The sequence below is a fragment of the Mustela lutreola genome, chromosome 7, assembly GCF_030435805.1.
Source record: "Mustela lutreola isolate mMusLut2 chromosome 7, mMusLut2.pri, whole genome shotgun sequence".
NCBI lineage: Eukaryota > Metazoa > Chordata > Mammalia > Carnivora > Mustelidae > Mustela > Mustela lutreola.
This window is the reverse complement of record NC_081296.1, coordinates 33,612,952-33,631,975: the sequence shown is the minus strand read 5'-3', so window position 1 is coordinate 33,631,975 and position 19,024 is coordinate 33,612,952. Positions and strand designations below refer to the sequence as shown.

The following is a 19,024-nucleotide window of genomic DNA, read 5'->3' as shown; positions in this document are numbered from 1 at the left end:
AAATTTAATAGAAATTTCCCTAATTAAAGATACTAACATAGTAAATAAAAGGCATCCACTTAATTCATTTACACAATGGTAAGAGATTCATTGCACTGGTCCAGAGTGAGCAAGCTATGGTCTGGGGCAAAAGTAGCCTGCTGCTTGCTGTCTACTGCCGTTGTCTACTGTCCACTGCTAAGACCAGTTTTGCATTTTAAAATGTTTTTTTTTTAAAAAATCAAGAGAGTAATATGTTTGACACATGGAAATTATATGGAGTTTAAATTCCAGCATCCATAAATAAAGTTAGCTGCTTTTGATTCTGCAACAACAGAATTGAGTATTTTCAATAGACTGAATGGCCAGCAGAGACTAAAATATAGGATCTGCCCCATCATAGCACTCTCACTGCCTTTCTGTTCATGATGTGAAGTGGCAAGAGTATTATTGAATGTCACGTGAAAATAATCATGATGGTTTTTAATTTTCATTGTTTGAGCATTTCACTTGACAGTGATATTTACATATTTGTTTGGGTAAAATATTAAGTCCTTTGGCTTCATGCATATTTAATATATCTTAATTTAAAATTGTGTTTAAGTAAATGATTTTTATAATAAATGATGTTTTTAATCATAGTTCCAAAGAAGCCAGAATCTACTGATGATGAAGAGAAAATTGGAAATGAAGAGAGTGATTTAGAAGAAGCTTGCATTTTGCCTCATAGTCCTATAAATGTGGACAAAAGACCAATTACAATTAAATCACCTAAGGTGAAGTATTTTCTGTGATACTGAGGCTGGCTGAGTAGAAACAAAGAAACACTTTGTCCTTTTTTATCTGTTGGACAGAGAGTGTAGTGGGTTACTGAAAGTATGGGTGACATTCCAAGTCACACTTATGGTGTCCTGGTCAGATTGATAGCTGGAAAAGTGTTCGCTTTTTTGTTTAGTGGTACATTGTATCATTACTCATTTACCATTCATTTGCTGAATGTGTACTTTGCTCCAGAAACTGTCCTGGTGTGTTAGGCTATTAACATGGTTGATAATTTAACTTTGGATGCCATGTTTGTCTGTTCCAAGGTACATAATTATAGAGACTATAAATTCATTTATAAGCTTACTTATGGCATAGTTATTTTTGCCATTTGATTACTTATTAAACATAAAGTATTTTACCAATTTCAACCTATTTGCATTTATTTATATTTTATTTGAATAAATGTTTTAAAGCACATACTAATATCAGTAAGGTAAGCTAATGGTGAAAATGGTTTTCCTTTGTCAGGATAAATGGCAGCCGCTGTTGAGTACAGTTACAGGTGTTCACAAATACAAATGGTTGAAGCAGAATGTTCAGGGTCTTTATCCACAGTCTGCACTCCTCAGTACAATTACAGAATTTGCCCTTAAGGAAGAGCCAGTGGATGTGGAAAAAATGAGAAAGTGCCTATTAAAACAGGTAAAATTTGCTAAGAACATTCTTCTCTGCATAGGATAATATACACAACACTTAACTGTATGCATTCATGTTTTACAGTTGGAGAGAGCAGAGGTTCGTCTGGAGGGGATAGATACAATTTTAAAACTGGCAACCAAAAATTTCTTACTTCCATCTGTACAGTATGCTATGTTCTGTGGATGGCAAAGACTTATTCCTGAGGGGATTGATATAGGGTAAAAACTTCATAACATTTGTTTCTTAATTAAGGGAAACTGTGGCAACAAAGCCTTATTCTACTGAAGTTGAAATTAAATCTGGCAGTATTCTAAGTAATATTCTTTATCTTTGTTTGAAAGGGAACCCCTTACAGATTGTTTAAAGGATGTTGATTTAATCCCACCTTTTAATCGGATGCTACTGGAAGTAACTTTTGGCAAGCTGTATGCTTGGGCTGTTCAGAATATTCGAAATGTTTTGATGGATGCAAATGCCAAATTTAAGGAGCTTGGTGAGTTGAAAAAGAAATCTGATGCTTAAAAGGCTGTTTTAAGGTTGCTATTGAAGTAATGTCAGTGATCACATTAGCATTATTTTATAGTTTGACTCTTAATTATATATTGTAGAAACTTGCAGATGCTGATTTTTGCCCTTTGAGAAGACTTTAACAACTTTGTACATTAGAAGAATAATCTTAATTTTTTTTTTCAAATTCAATTTAGCTATATAGTGTATTTGTTACAGGGTACATTTGAATAATTAAGCTGCCTTGAGCTTTCTCAAATTTTAAACAAAACTTTCAAAATTCAGCAGAAGACACAATTTTGTAGTATTGTAATATTAAGCTTTTACATTCTAACATTTTCATGTGTATCATTGATACCATATGCCCTAAAGTGTATATCCTGTATTAATACTTAATTTCTTGGATAATGTAAGTACCTGCAGAGAAATGCTAGGATTGGTCTTGTGGAAGAGAAGTGAAATATGACTCCTATATTTGAAATGAAATGAATAAGCCACCAGAGACTTTTAGAGGAGCAGGTGGTAAGTTTTACAGACAACTGAAAATGGCTATATGTGGATTGATGGTGGTAGGATTATTACAGAGTAACGCACAGCTGCCTGATGTCCATACACTTTGGAAACCCACTGAAAAACAGAAATTTTTAAAAATTGCTACTGCTTTTAGCATCATGTGTGCTTCTATTTTCACACAAGAAATTTATGTGGGTGCCAATGCTTTTTAGGTATCCAGCCTGTCCCCCTACAAACCATTACCAATGAGAATCCATCAGGACCAAGCCTGGGGACGACCCCACAAGCTCGCTTTCTTTTAGTTATGCTCAGTATGCTCACCCTGCAGCATGGTGCAAACAACCTGAACCTCCTGCTGAATTCTGGCACACTCGCCCTCACACAGACAGCACTTCGGCTTATTGGTACGTTGGCACTGCCTTAAGTCATTTATGAAAATGTCAGGATTTTTCCTTCATGTCTTTCTTTCTCTTTATAAACCTTTTTTAAAAATTGTAAAATAAAAATAACATAAAATTTACCCTTTTAACAACTTTATCATTCAGTAGCATTAAGCACATCCAGAATGTTGTACAAACATTACTACTATCTAGTTCCATAACTTTTTTGTCACCCAGAATGGAAAGCCATACCTCTTTAGTGGTGATTCCTGACTTCCCACTCCCCCAGCTTTTGGCAACAACAAATCTGCTTTTTATCTCTATAGATTTTCCTATTCTGGGTATTTCATATAAATGAAATACAATTTTTAGCTTTTTGTATATTGATTTTCCTTGATCAGGGTTATTTTTCTTTCACAGAAGAAATTATAAGCACATAATATTTTATATTAATTTTATGTATGTATCCAGATATAAGAGCCACAAAATATAAAACCACTTGGAAAAAAGGCCTCCCTTTTTCTTATTATGAATGTATTCAAGCCCTTTTCAGTAAATTTGGCATTTGCAGGGTTAACATTATAGCTGCCAGGGGAGAACCTACCTGGAATGCAACCCCTGTCCTTCTTGGGGCCTCACTGAGGTACCCACTGAGTGGGCTGAAGAAAGAATATTTTTTGCCCCAGTAAAACTAGGAAAAATCTTTACTTTATCTAAAGCCTTGTTCCAGCCCTCGGAATTGAATAACCTTTTTTCCTCTGTTTTGGAGGAAGGAGGATCATGAACTTTGTACATTTTTTTTTAATTTTTAAATTTTTTTTTAAAGATTTTATTTATTTATTTGACAGACAGATCACAAGTAGGCAGAGAGGCAGGCAGAGAGAGAGAGAGGAGGAAGCAGGCTCCCCGCTGAGCAGAGAGCCCCATGCGGGGCTCGATCCCAGGACCCTGAGACCATGACCTGAGCCGAAAGCAGAGGCTTTAACCCACTGAGCCACCCAGGCGCCCCGAACTTTGTACATTTTTGACCCACCAAGCCCACCTTTGGGAATATTTGGGCACCTTTTCCTCCCCCTTGTAAGAACAAAGACTGAAGGAGTTACTTGGGCTGTGTTGCCCACACCCGCCCCCCCCCCCCCCCCCCCGCCCCAACCAACATTAGCCAGTAAGGCCAAAAGCAGCCAAGGGAATTCAGCATGCTGACTCCTACGGTTAAATTTTACTATTTTAAAATCTGTTCCTAAATTTTTCTTCTTGTAGCTGATAGCTCAACTTCTGTTTTATACTATAGGTGATTTCATAGCAGTTAGGGACCAAATATTCATCATGCTCTACCCCCTTCATTCTTCCTTTTACCAAACAGCCCTTTTGCAGTATTTCAGCAAGTTAGGGTTGTTCTAAAGTATCCCCACTGCTGCCATCTCTGTGCCAGGGTCCCTAACACCACTCCCAGATTCAATGATTTGTGAGGAGACCTCACTGGACTTAGTGTATAGTCATACTGAGGGCTAAGATTTACTACAGTACAAGACTAGAAATTCTAGCAAAATCAGTGAAGAGAAGGGCATGTGGGAGAAATCTGGGAGAAACTGACACAAGTTCTTTCCTAGTAGAATCACACAGGATAAACTTCATTCCCTCGGCAAAGAGTTGTGAATACATGTACGAAATGTCTGCCTAGAAAGGTCAGAGTTTGTACTGGGGCCTGGCACATAATGCAAGTCCTAGATTCCCAGAAGGAAGCAGGTTTTAGCAGAGACCACGTTGTGCCAACAGTTCGGGCACAGTGGGGTCTCTTACCAGTTAGGGAAGGGTGGGAGTCCTCCTGAACTCCAGGTTACCAGATCCCCGCAGAGGGCTGCTTTGCAAGCAGCCCTTCCTAAGGATAGCAGTATCAGGCCTGCTGGTCTTAGCTCTTTTATGCATGGTACCATAATTAAAGTTAGTTAGTTTCTCATTGTTAGATATTTAGATGGTTATCTTTTGTTTTTTCTATTCTAATAAAAATATGTGATGAGAGTTTTTCTAACTTAATTATTTTGCTTTTTTGGGGGAGGGGCATAATTCCTAGTAGAGTAAATGTCTCTGTTGCTCGTTTTATATCTTTTTTTTTAAGATTTTATTTATTTATTTGACAGAGAGAGATTACAAGTAGGCAGAGAGGCAGGCAGAGAGAGAGAGGAGGAAGCAGGCTCCCTGCTGAGCAGAGAGCCCGATGCAGGACTCGATCCCAGGACCCTGAGATCGTGATCTGAGCCGAAGGCAGCAGCTTAACCCACTGAGCCACCCAGGCACCCTTGTTTTATATCTTTTATATGTTCTGATACATATTTATATACTTGGTTCTTTTACCATTTTAAATTCTCATCAATAGATCTTTCATGGTATTTATTGTATTGATAAAATAATACAATATACACTATAGATTCTTAAAAATTATCTTCAGTACTTACTAAGTTTTGAAAAAGTTTATTAAGATTAGGAAGTTGTAACTACTTACTATCTCACCTGCTGTGTTTGATGTTCTGATAGGTCCTAGTTGTGATAATGTTGAAGAGGATATGAATGCTTCTGCCCGAGGGGCTTCTGCTACAGTTTTGGAAGAGACAAGGAAGGAAACGGCTCCTGTGCAGCTTCCAGTTTCAGGGCCAGAACTGGCTGCCATGATGAAGATTGGAACCAGGGTCATGAGAGGTGTTGATTGGAAATGGGGTGATCAGGTACTCAGATTTGATTTTAAACACATTAGCGACACCTTAGTCACTGCCCTTACTTGCATGCTATTAGTGCATGGGAATTGGAATGAATAACTACCTTAACTTAGGGCCAATGCAATTGACAGATGACGTAGTTGGTGATGTAGTTAGTTCGTGGGCAGGTAAATGGAGTCAAAACAGTGGCTGTAGGGGCACTTCAAGTAGAATCGGGTCTTCAAAGGGTAACGGCTGTTTTCAGAAAACTCCTTGGCATGGGCTCAATTTGAGGGGCAGCCCAGAGTAGGAGCACGAGTAAGTAGGAGAGAGCAAACCGCATTTTAGTAACAGTGCTGAAAGCTTTGAGGCAGAAAAACCCAGGTGCTGCCTCTGGGAGCTGATATGGCCATGTGTTCATTAAGTGCCCCAACCTTGCAGTTTTAGGTGTACCAGTTAGTCAGTGGCCATTTCTATTTCTCCTTGTAGCACATCACTTCCAAGCTTCTGTCAAGTCTCATGGGGTAGAGATTGTGGGGACTGGTATCTGTGTCATTACCATAGTTACTAATGAAGGACAGTGCTCACCTCCATTTCTAGGTTTTCTCAACCTCATTTTTAAAGCATGGGCCTCATAAGAATTATCTCAGAAGTGTCCTGGAACAGGTAGCAGCATCCTAAAAACAGCTTTCACTCATAGTGTCCTGGAATAATGTAACAGCATCCTAAAAGCAGCTTTCACTCATGGAAATGAAAGACAAGGTTCCATTTTAGGTTCCAGAGAGAAGACTGAATAAGAGGAATTGAGGAGATGTAGGTGTTTGTTTCAAGTTTCTGGTCTTTTGAAGCCCTGTGGGGGGATTGAAGAAACCAAGGAACAGGGCACCAGGACTAGACTGGAAAGCCTCATCTCTGCATTGGCTTAGGGAGGATGCTAATTGAGAAGTTGCTTTTTCCACTTAACTTTTTGGTAAAAGAGCATGAGCAAGTTATGTCCTGATGTTTGATTTGAGGTAATGTGCGAGCTGTGCATGGTGCAGGTGGGTTTGGAGCAGTCTGTGGGCATAAAGCCTGTGAACAGTAACATGGCAGTCCTTACAGGCTCTGTCTGTGTGACAGAATAGGCATATGCTTTCTTAACTAATCTTTGTTTTGGCTTCCTCAGGATGGACCTCCTCCTGGTCTTGGCCGTGTGATTGGTGAGCTGGGAGAGGACGGATGGATCAGGGTCCAGTGGGACACAGGCAGCACCAACTCCTACAGGATGGGGAAGGAGGGGAAGTATGACCTCAAATTGGCAGAGCTGCCGACCTCCACACAGCCCTCTGCAGAGGACTCGGACACAGAGGATGACTCTGGTCAGTGCCTTGGGGCTATTTAGTCTGGGGCAACCTGGCAAGCTGTGTGCTGATGGCAGTTGGCCATCTTTTTCATTTGGGAAAGAGAACAGTGTTAGGACTCAGCTCTGGACTGTGGTCTGTAGTTTTGGACTTGACCCTGAAGGTTCAGTTTAAATAAGCCCCAGGTGATTCTGATGCAGGGGTTAAAAGCATGGATCTGGTAACTGGCAGCCTGGCTGAATTGACTCTCCTTCTCCCTTTGGGGACAGTGCAGTAGGGTTTGGCAGTGTAGGGCTGGCTATGTCTTCACATCTGGTGGACCTTCTTGGTTGGCTCTGAATCTGTGTGTGAGGTAGTGAGCCAGTGCCTGGTGGACTAGGAATAATGTGGACTTAGTCATTATTGTATTGCCTTAAAGAAGCTAGAGGTGAGAATTTGGAGTGAACCCAGAAAGTGAAATCCTATCTAAGGAGATCCAGGCTTATGGGAGGAAGACTTCATGACATTTTTAGATGTGTCCAACAAACATTGGGATGTATGAATGAAACTTCCCACAGCTGGTCTCGGTGAGACTGTCCAGGAGGCCAGGGCTGATTCTCAGGGCTCAGGTGCTGGCTGTATGCACTGCATGATCCGGCTCTGGAAGTCATTTGTATGGTCAGGGGAAGAAACCTGAGAGGCTGAGCTCAGTAGAGAATGGGTGGTGTGGAGAGTAGAAAAGACTATGTTTCATCCATGTCACTTGTAGGGGTCCAGGCCCCCTCAGATGTGAACAGGTGATGCCTGCCTTTTGGGGCTGTTGGAGTACCATATGTGAAACCTGGAGTCACATGTAGATAGTCAGGGCTGGTTTTGCTTTCACTCAGGGAAATCAGGGCCTGAGCAGAGCTGGCTAAGTGAAAGAACTGTCGCTTTACTATCATGTGCCTCCTTGTCAGAAAGTCAGTGCCTTGGACACATGAGCCTCTGGTTCCTCTCCATGGCTCAGGCACTTCCATCTTCATCCAGGGCATAGCTAGCTTGATAGCAAGCAGCTCTTGACATTTGATAAGTTGTCTTTCTAAAAGAGTAAATCCTGGAGATTGTTATAGTGCTTCTGAGCTATGTGCAGAGATTGTTTCAAAAAAGTAAAGTCTAATTTAGAAGACTTATTTTCTTTGAGGAAGGTGGGGACAGAGATGATTGGGGTGTTTAGTGTATTCTGAATGCCATCTTTTCCTATAAAGAGCCATTTTCCTTTCCATAGTAAAAATTATGATATGAAATTCCTTAGAAGACTGGGTTATTAAAATCCTTTAAATTACATGCAGGGACATTTTCCAGTTCTATTTGGGAGCGTAGGTTCTTATTTTGATTCTTTATTCCAGAAGCTGAACAAATTGAAAGGAACATTCATCCCACTGCAATGATGCTTACCAGTACTGTTAATTTATTGCAAACTCTTTGTCTCTCTGCTGGAGTCCACGCTGAAATCATGCAGAGTGAAGCCACCAAGACCCTGTGTGGACTGCTGCGAATGTTAGTGGAAAGTGGAACGACGGACAAGACATGTATGCAATGAATAGTTGTGGGCCTACAGAGTACTGGGGCTATGAATTTGGTGTGTGTGCATATGTGTATGTGAGTGTGTGCATATGGGTGAGTGTGCATGTGTACTAGTGTCCTAGAGCTGCCATAACAACTTACTGCACATTTGGTTGGTTTACTTGGGCTACCACATGAAAGTACTATACACCTGGGTGGCCTAAAATTTTTTCTCCCTGTTCTGGAGGCTAGCAGTTCAAGATCAAGGTGTCAGCAGGGCTGGTTCCTCCTGAGAACTCTGAGGGAAGGATCTGTTCCAGGCCTCTAGCCTAAGTTCTGGTAGTTTGCTGGCAATCTTTGGCATTCCTTTGCTGTAGATTGTTGCCCTCATCTTCACCTGTGTATGTGTCTGTCTCCAAATCTCATATTTTTAAAATTTTTTTAAATTTATTTTCAGCATAACAATATTCATTATTTTTTCACCACACCCAGTGCTCCATGCAATCCGTGCCTTCTATAATACCCACCACCTGGTACCCCAACCTCCCACCTCCCTTCACTTCAAACCCCTCAGTTTGTTTTTCAGAGTCCATAGTCTCTCATGGTTGACCTCCCCTTCCAATTTCCCCCAACTCCCTTCTCCTCTCTAACTCCCCATGACCTCCATGCTATTTGTTATGCTCCACAAATAAGTGAAACCATATGATAATTGACTCTTTCTGCTTGACTTATTTCACTCAGCATAATCTCTTCCAGTCCCGTCCATGTTGCTACAAAAGTTGGGTATTCATCCTTTCTGATGGAGGCATAATACTCTATAGTGTATATGGACACCAATGGCCATGGTCGCCAAACTGTGGAAAGAATCAAGATGCCCTTCAACAGACGAATGGATAAGGAAGATGTGGTCCAAATCTCATATTTTTAAAGGACACTAGTCATATTTGGATTAGGGACCCACCCTAATCTAGTTTAACTTCTTCTAAACGAATTACATCTTCCATGGCCCCATTTCCAAATAAGTCATATTCTGAGATATTAGGGTTAACTGCTTTAGGGAGGGGGAGAAAATAGTTCAGCCCATAACAGAGTTATGGAGCCTCACATTTTTGGAGACCAGAAGTCCAAAATCAAGGTTTTTGCAGGGCTCAGTTCCCTGCAGAGCCTTCAGGTGAGGATCCTTTCTTGTCTCTTCCCAGCTTCTGGTAGCTCCAGGCAGTATTGGCTTGAGGCCACAGCACTCCAGGCTCTGCCTTATTTTCACACAAAGGAGTTCCCTGTGTCTCTTTGTGTCCTTTTCTGCCTTTTATAAAGACTTTCATTGGATTTAAGGTCCACCGTGAATCATCTGAATCCTTACTTTAAGTATATATGTAGAGAACTTATTTACAAATAAGGTCACATTCTGAGGTTTTGGGTGAACATGGAATTCTGGGGGATAGAGTTCAACCCACTGAAATATTTGTATGTGAGTGTGAAGAGAATGAGTTGATGAAGTGGGAGGAGTGAATGCATGTGTAAATGTGAGAGTGCTTGAAGGTATGTGAGTCTGGGTGTGAGTGTGTGAGAGTTTGTCTCTGAGACTGAGTATTTGAGTGGCTACAGGTGTGAGTGTGAAGTGGATGACTAATTATGGGTATGTTTGTTTATGAGAAGTTATGAGTGATTATATGTGAGTGATTCAGTGGTTACGAGAATGAGCATGTATAATTGTGGTTAAGAGTGTGACTGTGTGAAAGTCGATGTGTGTGTGAGTGTGTGTGTGTGATTGAGTGCAGGCATTAACATGTGTCTGAAGGCAGTGCTCCTGGGAGCCTAGAGAGCAGGAGAGCCTAGAGAGCCTAGAGAGCAGGTGGGCCTCTGCCAGGAAAGAGTGGAAGCTTGGAGTGCCCATTGAGAGGAGACCTGGAAGCCAGGAGGAGCAGAGACGGTCAGTTGCATCAGTCAAACTAGATAAACCTCACGAAAGCCTGCTAGTCTTGTTCTATTAATGCAGACTTCTTAAACTTGGATTGGAGATTTGTGGTGCAGATTAAATGTAAACAAGATGATGGGAGATATTTAAAACACATGAAGTTATAAAAAATATACAAGATACACTCTTACTTGTAAGTAAGAGTATAACTGGTACGCTCTTACTTGCTGGTAACTGCTATTTGAATAGTGAGTCATTTTCTTACTGTCTAGAAATAAAAAGTACTTGAAACTTCTTGACTGGTTTGAGTTACTCATATACTTTAAAGGCATTAAGAGTGTTGTAAAGTGTAGTGTTCCTTGAGCTAACTGCAGGGTCTTCTCCCATTGCTCTTACTTTGAATGAGTGAAATTTTAATATATTTGTGAAGTAAGTTATTTTTGAAAATAACATGTTAAGTAAATTAAAAGTGTAGATTGTACTGAGTATTTATTTCTAGAAATTTGGTGCCAAGCTAGTTTGTTTCACTCTGGCAGCTTCCCCAAACAGGCTGGTGTGCCGGGAACAGCACCGGAGCTGGTGCACGCTGGGCTTTGTACGGAGCATTGCGCTTACACCACACATGTGTGCTGCCCTCAGCTCCCCACAGTGGATTGCTCTGCTTATGAAGGTCGTGGAGGGACATGCACCTTTCACTGCTGCCTCACTGCAGCGGCAGGTAATTATGCAGCTGGGCTGATCCTGCTCAGTGTGTTTTGGGACTGCATGACCCTCTTAAGAGGTGGCATCAAGATACTGATGCTCCTAGTCATGATTAGGTGCCAGTACTCAATAATGATAATGAGTGCAGAAAAGAGCTGGAACCAACCCAAAGTAGATTTTTTAGTGCAAGGGGCTCAAGTTTTTTATTATTTTAAATTGATTAAGTTGCTAAACTAGTTGACTTGCTTTTCTTTGAAGTGATAAATCCTGCCAGCTGCTCTTAAGTGCCTCATAGGAGTTTGTAGTATAACTGTCTTTAGAAGAATTAAGCTGAAAAGAATTACTTTTTAATTAAATAGATATCTGCATCTGTAATGTACCTTTTAAAAAAAACCCTGGTAATCTCTATCTTTTATCAACTTAATTACCTGGTTGGAAAATAATGAGTATCTGAATTTTCACATAATTAATTGCATTATAGGAACAAAAAAAAGTAAGTAAAAATCTTATTTCTTAATCTAAAATCACAGATAGTGGTTTTCTTTAATGTTTGCCATTTTAAATTGTCTTTTTATCAGATCTTAGCTGTGCACTTACTGCAAGCAGTGCTTCCATCATGGGACAAGACTGAAAGGGCAAGGGATATGAAATGCCTTGTAGAAAAGCTATTTGGTTTCCTGGGCAGCTTGCTTACCACCTGTTCTTCAGATATCCCATTCCTCAGAGGTGGGCAGCTTTCCTCATTTCTGTCCTCGTTAAGTGAGCAGGGCACCATGTAGCTCCTTTCTCATCTGTCTGTTTCAGAATCTACTCTGAGGCGGCGGAGGGCAAGGCCACAGGCTTCTCTGACTGCCACCCATAGCAGCACCCTGGCAGAAGAGGTGGTGGCGCTGCTCCGCACGCTGCACTCCCTGGGTCAGTGGAATGGACTCATAAACAAGTATATCAACTCACAGCTCCACTCTGTCACCCACAGCTGCACAGGAAAGCCATCAGAGGGGGTGGGTGCCGTGTTTTCAGATCTGATCATTTCTTTCTGTAAAATGTTGATTTAAACTTTAAATTATCTTTTTAAGTGACAAGTATTTTATTTAAAGATATTTTAAAATATATTTTTACTGGAAATAACTATTGAAGAAACTAATATAAAAATGAACTTGGCTTAGCTGTAAATGTTTAAGAAATAGGCAGCATTCTGGGCTCTCTTCTTCAAGCTGGCTATTTGTCTGTATTAGGCCCTGTTAGAGGACTACTTTCCTGACTCTGAAAACCCCGAGGTAGGGGGCCTCATGGCAGTCCTGGCTGTGATCGGAGGCATTGATGGTCGCCTGCGCCTAGGGGGACAAGTCATGCACGATGAGTTCGGAGAAGGCACTGTGACTCGCATCACTCCGAAGGGCAGAATCACTGTACAGTTCTCAGACATGCGGCTGTGTCGTGTTTGCCCATTGAATCAGCTGAAACCAGTAGGTGAACTTGCGTTCAGTTACTTGGTAATAAGGCAGAGGAGTTTTTGGGTTTTTTAAGATTTTATGTATTTATTTATTTGAGAGAGAGAGAGAGAGAGAGAGAACGAGAGAGTGAAGAGAACATGAAAAGGGGAAGGGTCAGGGGGAGAAGCAGACTCCCTGCCAAGCAGGGAGCCCGATGCGGGGCTCAGTCCCAGGACTCCAGGATCATGACCTGAGCCGAAGGCAGTTGCCCAACCAGCTGAGCCACCCAGGCACCCAAGGCAGAGGAATTTTAAACTAGAACTGGGTTCTAACATTAGTGCTAGAATAAACTTGATTTTCATAGTTTGTGTCTGCCATCTAGGAAGTTATGCAACCCAAGGAAAGCCATCTGTCTACTCTCATTTGCTTTATGCTACTGTGATAAATAGGGCCTGTCTCATGCTGTTACATGGATTAGTAGTTCATGTCTTATTTTAGCCACAGAAGACATAAAAGGACATTAGCAATGTAGAAGATACTTGTAACTATGTTAGTTTTGATTATCTTAAAATGCAAATTTTGAAGTTTATTTTTTATCGAACAACTCAACTTTTAAAAAAACCTAAAGATGATTCTTTAAAAAATGACCTTTCTTCATGTAGAAAGTGCTTATTAATTGTGTTGAGTGACATAGCTTATGTAGCAACTACTTAAATCTGTGAGTTAATCTTAAATCTGTGAGTTAGGGTTTTGTAGGGAAAGTGAATGACTTATATTCAATGTGATCTAAGTGTAGTCATGCTATCTGCCTATAAAATACTGTTTCTGATTATTACAGAAATGAAGATATGCATGTTGTAGAAAATTTGAAATGGGTAGAAAATGCCTAAGAATATAATCAGGGCTACTGTGACATAATTATTGTTGATAAATTGTTAAAGAAAAAATCAATTTAAGTTATGTTTACTATACATACAAATCTCTATTTTGCCTTTAATGTCATCTTTTTAAAATGATTATTCTCAGATAGAGGAAGACTTATGCATATATGTGGTAATTTCAGAATTAAGATTCATGGTTATGATAATTTTCAGAACATTTCATTTGCTCATTTTTGGACAGACTTTGAAGATTTCTGTGTTCTTGCTTTAGCTCCCTGCTGTGGCATTCAGTGTCACCAACCTGCCCTTCACAGAGCCGATGCTGTCTGTCTGGGCTCAATTAGTAAACCTTGCTGGAAGCAAATTGGAAAAGCATAAAGTAAAGAAATCACCTAAGCAGGGTTTTGCAGGTCAGTACATGGTGCTTCTTGATGGAATAGCTAGTCTTAACTGGCATTGCTAGGACAATGTTTGGCATTTTGTCAGAGCAAGTTCCTGCCACTGCCAAAGTCTTTGGGTTCCAGTGGATTGACCATTTGTTAAGTTACAGTGGGCGTGAACCCTTGAATGTGGTGATAAGAGTGTGTAATATAAAGAATGACAGAACGGTGGGAGTGGCCCCGAAGAGTCCCAGGCTTCTCTCCAAGCCTATTTTCCAGTGCCAGCATTGATTCTGAACAAGCTTTTTGAAGAGGAATCTGTGTTCTCTCTTCCTCCTTGTTAGTCGCCCCCAGCCATGGCCCTTTGGCTCAATGGCCCTTTTGGAGCTTTGTTCTTGGCCTTATCACCCCCAGACCCAGTAACACCTGCATGTTTGGACCCGCCTTGCTTCATATCTCTGGATGCTGGGCTAAGACCAAGGTCACCTGTGCTTAAAGCCTTCTTTCCTTTGGTCTGGAATAGTGCTCCTTTAATTCTCCTTACACTGCTCCTTGCATGACCTTTAAGAGTTCTTCTCCTTGACTATTCTTTGCACATTGGAAATTCTTTCGGTTTTCTCCATAAATTCTGGCTCATTGTGCCCACTTTTATTGAGTTTTCCCACCCATTTCTTCCTATTTTGGTTGCTGCTGCAGCATTTATGATGACCACCTTTAACTCTGGATATCCAGCTCACATCTCTGGCTGAAGGGCCATGTGCATGTACACCACAACATGTTCAGAATTCCACTAAACTTGTCCTTTGGTCCCCATTTCCCATCACAGTGAATAAACCTGCCTGCAGGCAATCAGACTTGATGCCTGAAAGGCACCTTTGCTCTTCCATCCTCTTCCATCCCACATTGCTTATGCTGCCTTCCATGGCTTCCAACCTGTCCTGCCTTGAAACATTGTTACCAGCACTGTAGTCCAGCTCTTCTTTTGGTGGGCCTGCCTCTTTATGGCAGCTATCTTAGTTTCCTCCTCAGTCTGCTCTCAGGCACCACTGCAGTCATTTGTTTAGAGAGGACTCCAGGGAGTGAAATGATCTTGTTGAGTTAGAGAACTGTATGTTGTGAGTATCCGACAAAACCATCTTGGAGAAGTCTTGGCAACAAAAACTATTTTGTTTGTGACATAGGTATCTGGTTGAAATTTCAGCAATGTGGGGGAACAGTTGATTATGCTAATAATAATTAACATGGATCTAACTGTGTTAAACCATTTAATTCTCACCCCAACCCATCAAAGTAGCTGCATGGGGAGCAAGAAAAGGGGAAGACCTGGGGAAGGTAGAGGATGCTTATCCAGAAGCACTAGTCATAACACAGGGAAAGATAAGTACTTCATTACTAACAGTATTAGGCATAGCAGGCTAATGCCCACAGGGCAGGGCATTAGTTATGCCACTTTGCAGCCATGGTATCATGGTGGAAGGAGCGGAACACCTTCCCCAAGGCCATACAGCTGGTTAGAAGAGCCCAAGCAAGGTGTGACATTCCTGTTGAGTCCTTTTCTCCTACAGGACAAGTAGACCTGGATCTGCTGAGGGGCCAGCAGTTAAAACTGTACATCTTGAAGGCGGGCCGTGCACTGCTTTCCCACCAGGACCAGCTCAGGCAGATCTTGTCTCAGCCAGCTGTTCAGGAGGTCACAGCTGCTCATTCAGGTATCTTTTAAAGGAAGCTCTTTTAGATCTGTAAGGAAGGTGCATAGTCCCATAGAAAACAGGCAAAAAACGTGAATAACTAGTCCATAAAAGTGGAAACAGAGATGACTTCTAAATATATGAGAGAGATGTGCAGCCTGGCCAATAATTGATGAAGTGCAAATAACAGTGTCATTGTCTAATAAGACAAAAGATTGAGGGAATCTGCTAGGAAGGGAGGAAAAACAGTGTTCTGTTTTCTTATTTAAAGTGTGGCTCAGGAACCAGCAGCACTGATGGCACAGAAGACCATCTTAGACACACAGACTCTTAGGCTGCACCCCAGACCTAAGAAATCAGAGTTTGCCTTTTAATAAGGGCCTCAGGGGGTTTATACACATACAAAATAGTATAGCTTTAACACATTGCTAGTGGGAATTTAAGTGGGTACAATCATCTAATGGGCATTTGAGGAAATGTTACCCTTTAAAATGCATACACACACATACACAGACATAATAGCTATACCTGTATCTCTCAGCTGGACCTGTGAGTCATCTTATGGGAATTTATCACATGAAAAGGCATGAAGGTATGTGTTTACAGATGCTCATTATGGCTTCTTTGTTGGTATTGTTTTTAGGTTGAAAACTGGAGACACCTAAACATGCATTATTGGGTGGTGTATCCATACGGTGGAATACCATGGCATCATTCACAATGATGATACATACATATGTTCGTTGCCATGGAAACGTGACAATGATAAATAAAAAAGGACATTGCTATATATATTTCTTTGTAGATATGCCGTAGATTCATCTTACTATGTAGATATGCTGTAGATTCAGCTTACTAGGTAGTGACAGTAGAATTTAGCTGACTTTATTTGCTTTGTACTTTCCTTTATTACTTCAGTTTTCTAGAATAACCTTATATCACCTTGAATTAAAAAAAAACCCCAAAGTTATGAAATATTTTTTTGATCATCTACTATTAAAAGATGTGTGCTAAAGTATTATGGGGAACAGGATAGTCTTTATTTGTGATCCCAAACTCTCCGGGGTCAGAGTGAAAAGAGAAAATGAATGCAAATGGTTCTGTGAAGGGTATGATGCCAGTGCTCTGTGAAATGTGTAATTGCAGTTCCACAAGTGTCTTAGGGACATTGGTGCCTGAGGGCTGGGGAGGGCAGCTTCTGATGGGGAATGTCCGTCCTGGTGGAGGAGACAGTAGGGGCACAGACATAGCAGTGAGTATATAGGTGAGTGTTGAAGTGCTTTGCTTTTTGCAAGAAGCTCGGGGTTTATTGATGAGCGTGGGCCAAAAGCTGGAGAATTCAGCTGAATTCATGTGATAGAATGCCTTAAATACTGGAGTGAAACTTAATGCTGACTTAGGGTCCTCCTGCAGTGAGGACCCACATGGTAAGGACTGATATTCAAGATGGATATCTACTAGTGAGGTATAGGAGTATTTGAAAAAGGAAGGCCATGGAGATGAGAGAATTGCTTTTGTGTCAAGTGATAATGTGTATTCTGGGGGAAGGCATGAAAAATTGAAAGAAGGTTCCAGTAGATGCTGTGATAATGTAGTCTTTTCGATGATAACCACATGGGAAACCAGTGAAAAGTCAAAGATGGCTGGTATTTTAAGCTTGAGTTACAGGGAGGGCAGGGGGGAGTGCCTTTGACAAAAATTAGGGAGTCAGTGGAGTTTGGGGTGTTTTGTTTCTTAATCTTAAGAGGGTATTTTGAATTTAATTTTAATGTGCTGAGTATCAGGTAAATCAAAGTGCGGATTTATTCTGTATTTGACAATAGGGACCTTAACAATAAACCACAATTGTAGAAGATCAGGAAACTAGAGCCCAGGGAATTGGTTTAGCTGTTCTCTGTCTCTCTGATGAGTAGCTCTGGAGGCACTGAATCAGGGTTACTATCCCATGCTTGGGACAGTTGGGCCAGACAGGTAGAGCAGGGCTTTACAAATTACCATGGCCACCTGTTTTTATAAAGTTTCTGGGAACACAGCCATGCCCATTTGTTTACATGTCATCTTAGCTGGCTTTCATTCTGTAGTGGTAGAGTTGAGTAGCTGTGATAGATATGTGGCCAGTAAGCTTGAACTCTTTACTCTCCGTCCCTTTAAGAGAAAGATTGTCTAACTCCTTATCTAAAGGATTAGTTGAAGTTATCACCAACCTGCCAGCAAATTCAAATGGTGAGTGGGCTCGAGGCAGTGGGACTCAGAGGGTCTGGAGCATATAGGAAGTGCTAAATTCTTGACCCAGAGCTACTCAGATTAAAACAGACAAAAAGATGTTACCCTGACCACGTAACATATTTAGAATTAGTGTCAATTTATGGTGTGAACAGGGTTAGCAGGAAAAGCGAGGGCTAAAAATACGAACTTGGGAGTGTCCCTGGAAGGAGGGGGGTTTCTGAAGCAATGAGTGTACACCAAGAAGGAGAAGGTATAAGAATTGAACCAAAGGCAAAAATGTGGGAGATAGCCCCCTCCCCCCATTAGACACATGAACTAACAAAGGATAGATGCCAAAAGCAGGGAGTGGAAAATTCTTTAGAAACTAGTTTTTGATATCTGAGCCTTGAAGATTTTGATGGTCCCGTGCTTGAAGAGGTAGAGATCATATTTGGTTTAACATGTTTAATGCACTATCTTTAATAATAAAGAGATGTTAGGAGTTGAAAATGTAATGTACTTGTATTTTGTTCTTTAAATTCAGATGATGGAGGAGCTGCATCCCCTGACCTTGGGGACATGTCCCCTGAAGGGCCACAGCCTCCAATGATCCTCTTGCAGCAGTTACTGGCCTCGGCCACCCAGCCATCTCCAGTGAAGGCCATATTTGACAAACAGGAGCTAGAGGTACAGTAACAGCCTTGGCAATTTTAATTTGGCACATTAAATTGGAAACAATAGTTTTTCTAGATAATGTGTTTTCTTTTCTTTCTTTTTTGTTTTTTAAAGATTTTATTTATTTATTTGACAGAAAGACAGAGATCACAAGTAGGCAGAGAGGCAGGCAGAGAGAGGGGGGGGGAAGCAGGCTCCCTGCTGAGCAGAGAGCCCGATGTGGGGCTCGATCCCAGGACCCTGAGATCACCACCTGAGCTGAAGGCAGGGGCCCAACCCACTGAGCCACCCAGGTGCCCCGATAATGTGTTTTCTTAAGGATATATTCTGAATTTTAAATGATATGTCAGAATAATTCTTGTGACTATTTAGGCTTTAACCATGTTTGTCATAGAGCATCATAATACTAGTTAGAGGATGAGTGAGTTGAAATTTAACCTTATTATTTCATTTTTTTAAAGATTTTATTTATTTATTTGAGAGAAAGCAAGAGCACGTCAGGGGAGGGAGAGGGACAACAGACTCTGCACTGAATGTGGAGTCTAATGCAGGGTTTGATTTCACAACCCTGAGCTCATGACTGAGCTGAAATCAAGAGTTGGATGGTTTATGAATCGAGTCACCCAGGCATGTCAAAGTTTAACATTAGTTTTGAATATGTGTGAGTTATTTGAAAAATTTAATGAGGCTCAACATGGATCAGATGCTCAAATAGAAAATGCTTTTTCTAGGAAATACTGTTACTGAA

At 41.0% G+C, this 19,024-nt stretch overlaps 1 protein-coding gene across 9 annotated transcripts in view; it reads left to right on the top strand.

The window, feature by feature from the left end:
- The window catches only part of HERC2 (HECT and RLD domain containing E3 ubiquitin protein ligase 2), a 239,890-nt gene that overhangs the window by 121,090 nt on the left and 99,776 nt on the right, over positions 1 to 19,024 (top strand). For 8 of the 9 annotated variants that reach the window (XM_059180258.1, XM_059180255.1, XM_059180256.1 and 5 more), the window contains exons 31-45: positions 622 to 755; positions 1,273 to 1,446; positions 1,525 to 1,661; positions 1,785 to 1,936; positions 2,676 to 2,867; positions 5,376 to 5,563; positions 6,699 to 6,891; positions 8,241 to 8,423; positions 10,849 to 11,030; positions 11,593 to 11,740; positions 11,819 to 12,015; positions 12,250 to 12,480; positions 13,600 to 13,738; positions 15,274 to 15,417; positions 18,146 to 18,288. In XM_059180258.1, the coding sequence (XP_059036241.1) occupies positions 622 to 755; positions 1,273 to 1,446; positions 1,525 to 1,661; positions 1,785 to 1,936; positions 2,676 to 2,867; positions 5,376 to 5,563; positions 6,699 to 6,891; positions 8,241 to 8,423; positions 10,849 to 11,030; positions 11,593 to 11,740; positions 11,819 to 12,015; positions 12,250 to 12,480; positions 13,600 to 13,738; positions 15,274 to 15,417; positions 18,146 to 18,288 (2,537 nt within the window). The remainder of the gene's footprint in view (positions 1 to 621; positions 756 to 1,272; positions 1,447 to 1,524; positions 1,662 to 1,784; positions 1,937 to 2,675; positions 2,868 to 5,375; positions 5,564 to 6,698; positions 6,892 to 8,240; positions 8,424 to 10,848; positions 11,031 to 11,592; positions 11,741 to 11,818; positions 12,016 to 12,249; positions 12,481 to 13,599; positions 13,739 to 15,273; positions 15,418 to 18,145; positions 18,289 to 19,024) is intronic. The other variant, XM_059180253.1, reaches the window with a different exon arrangement.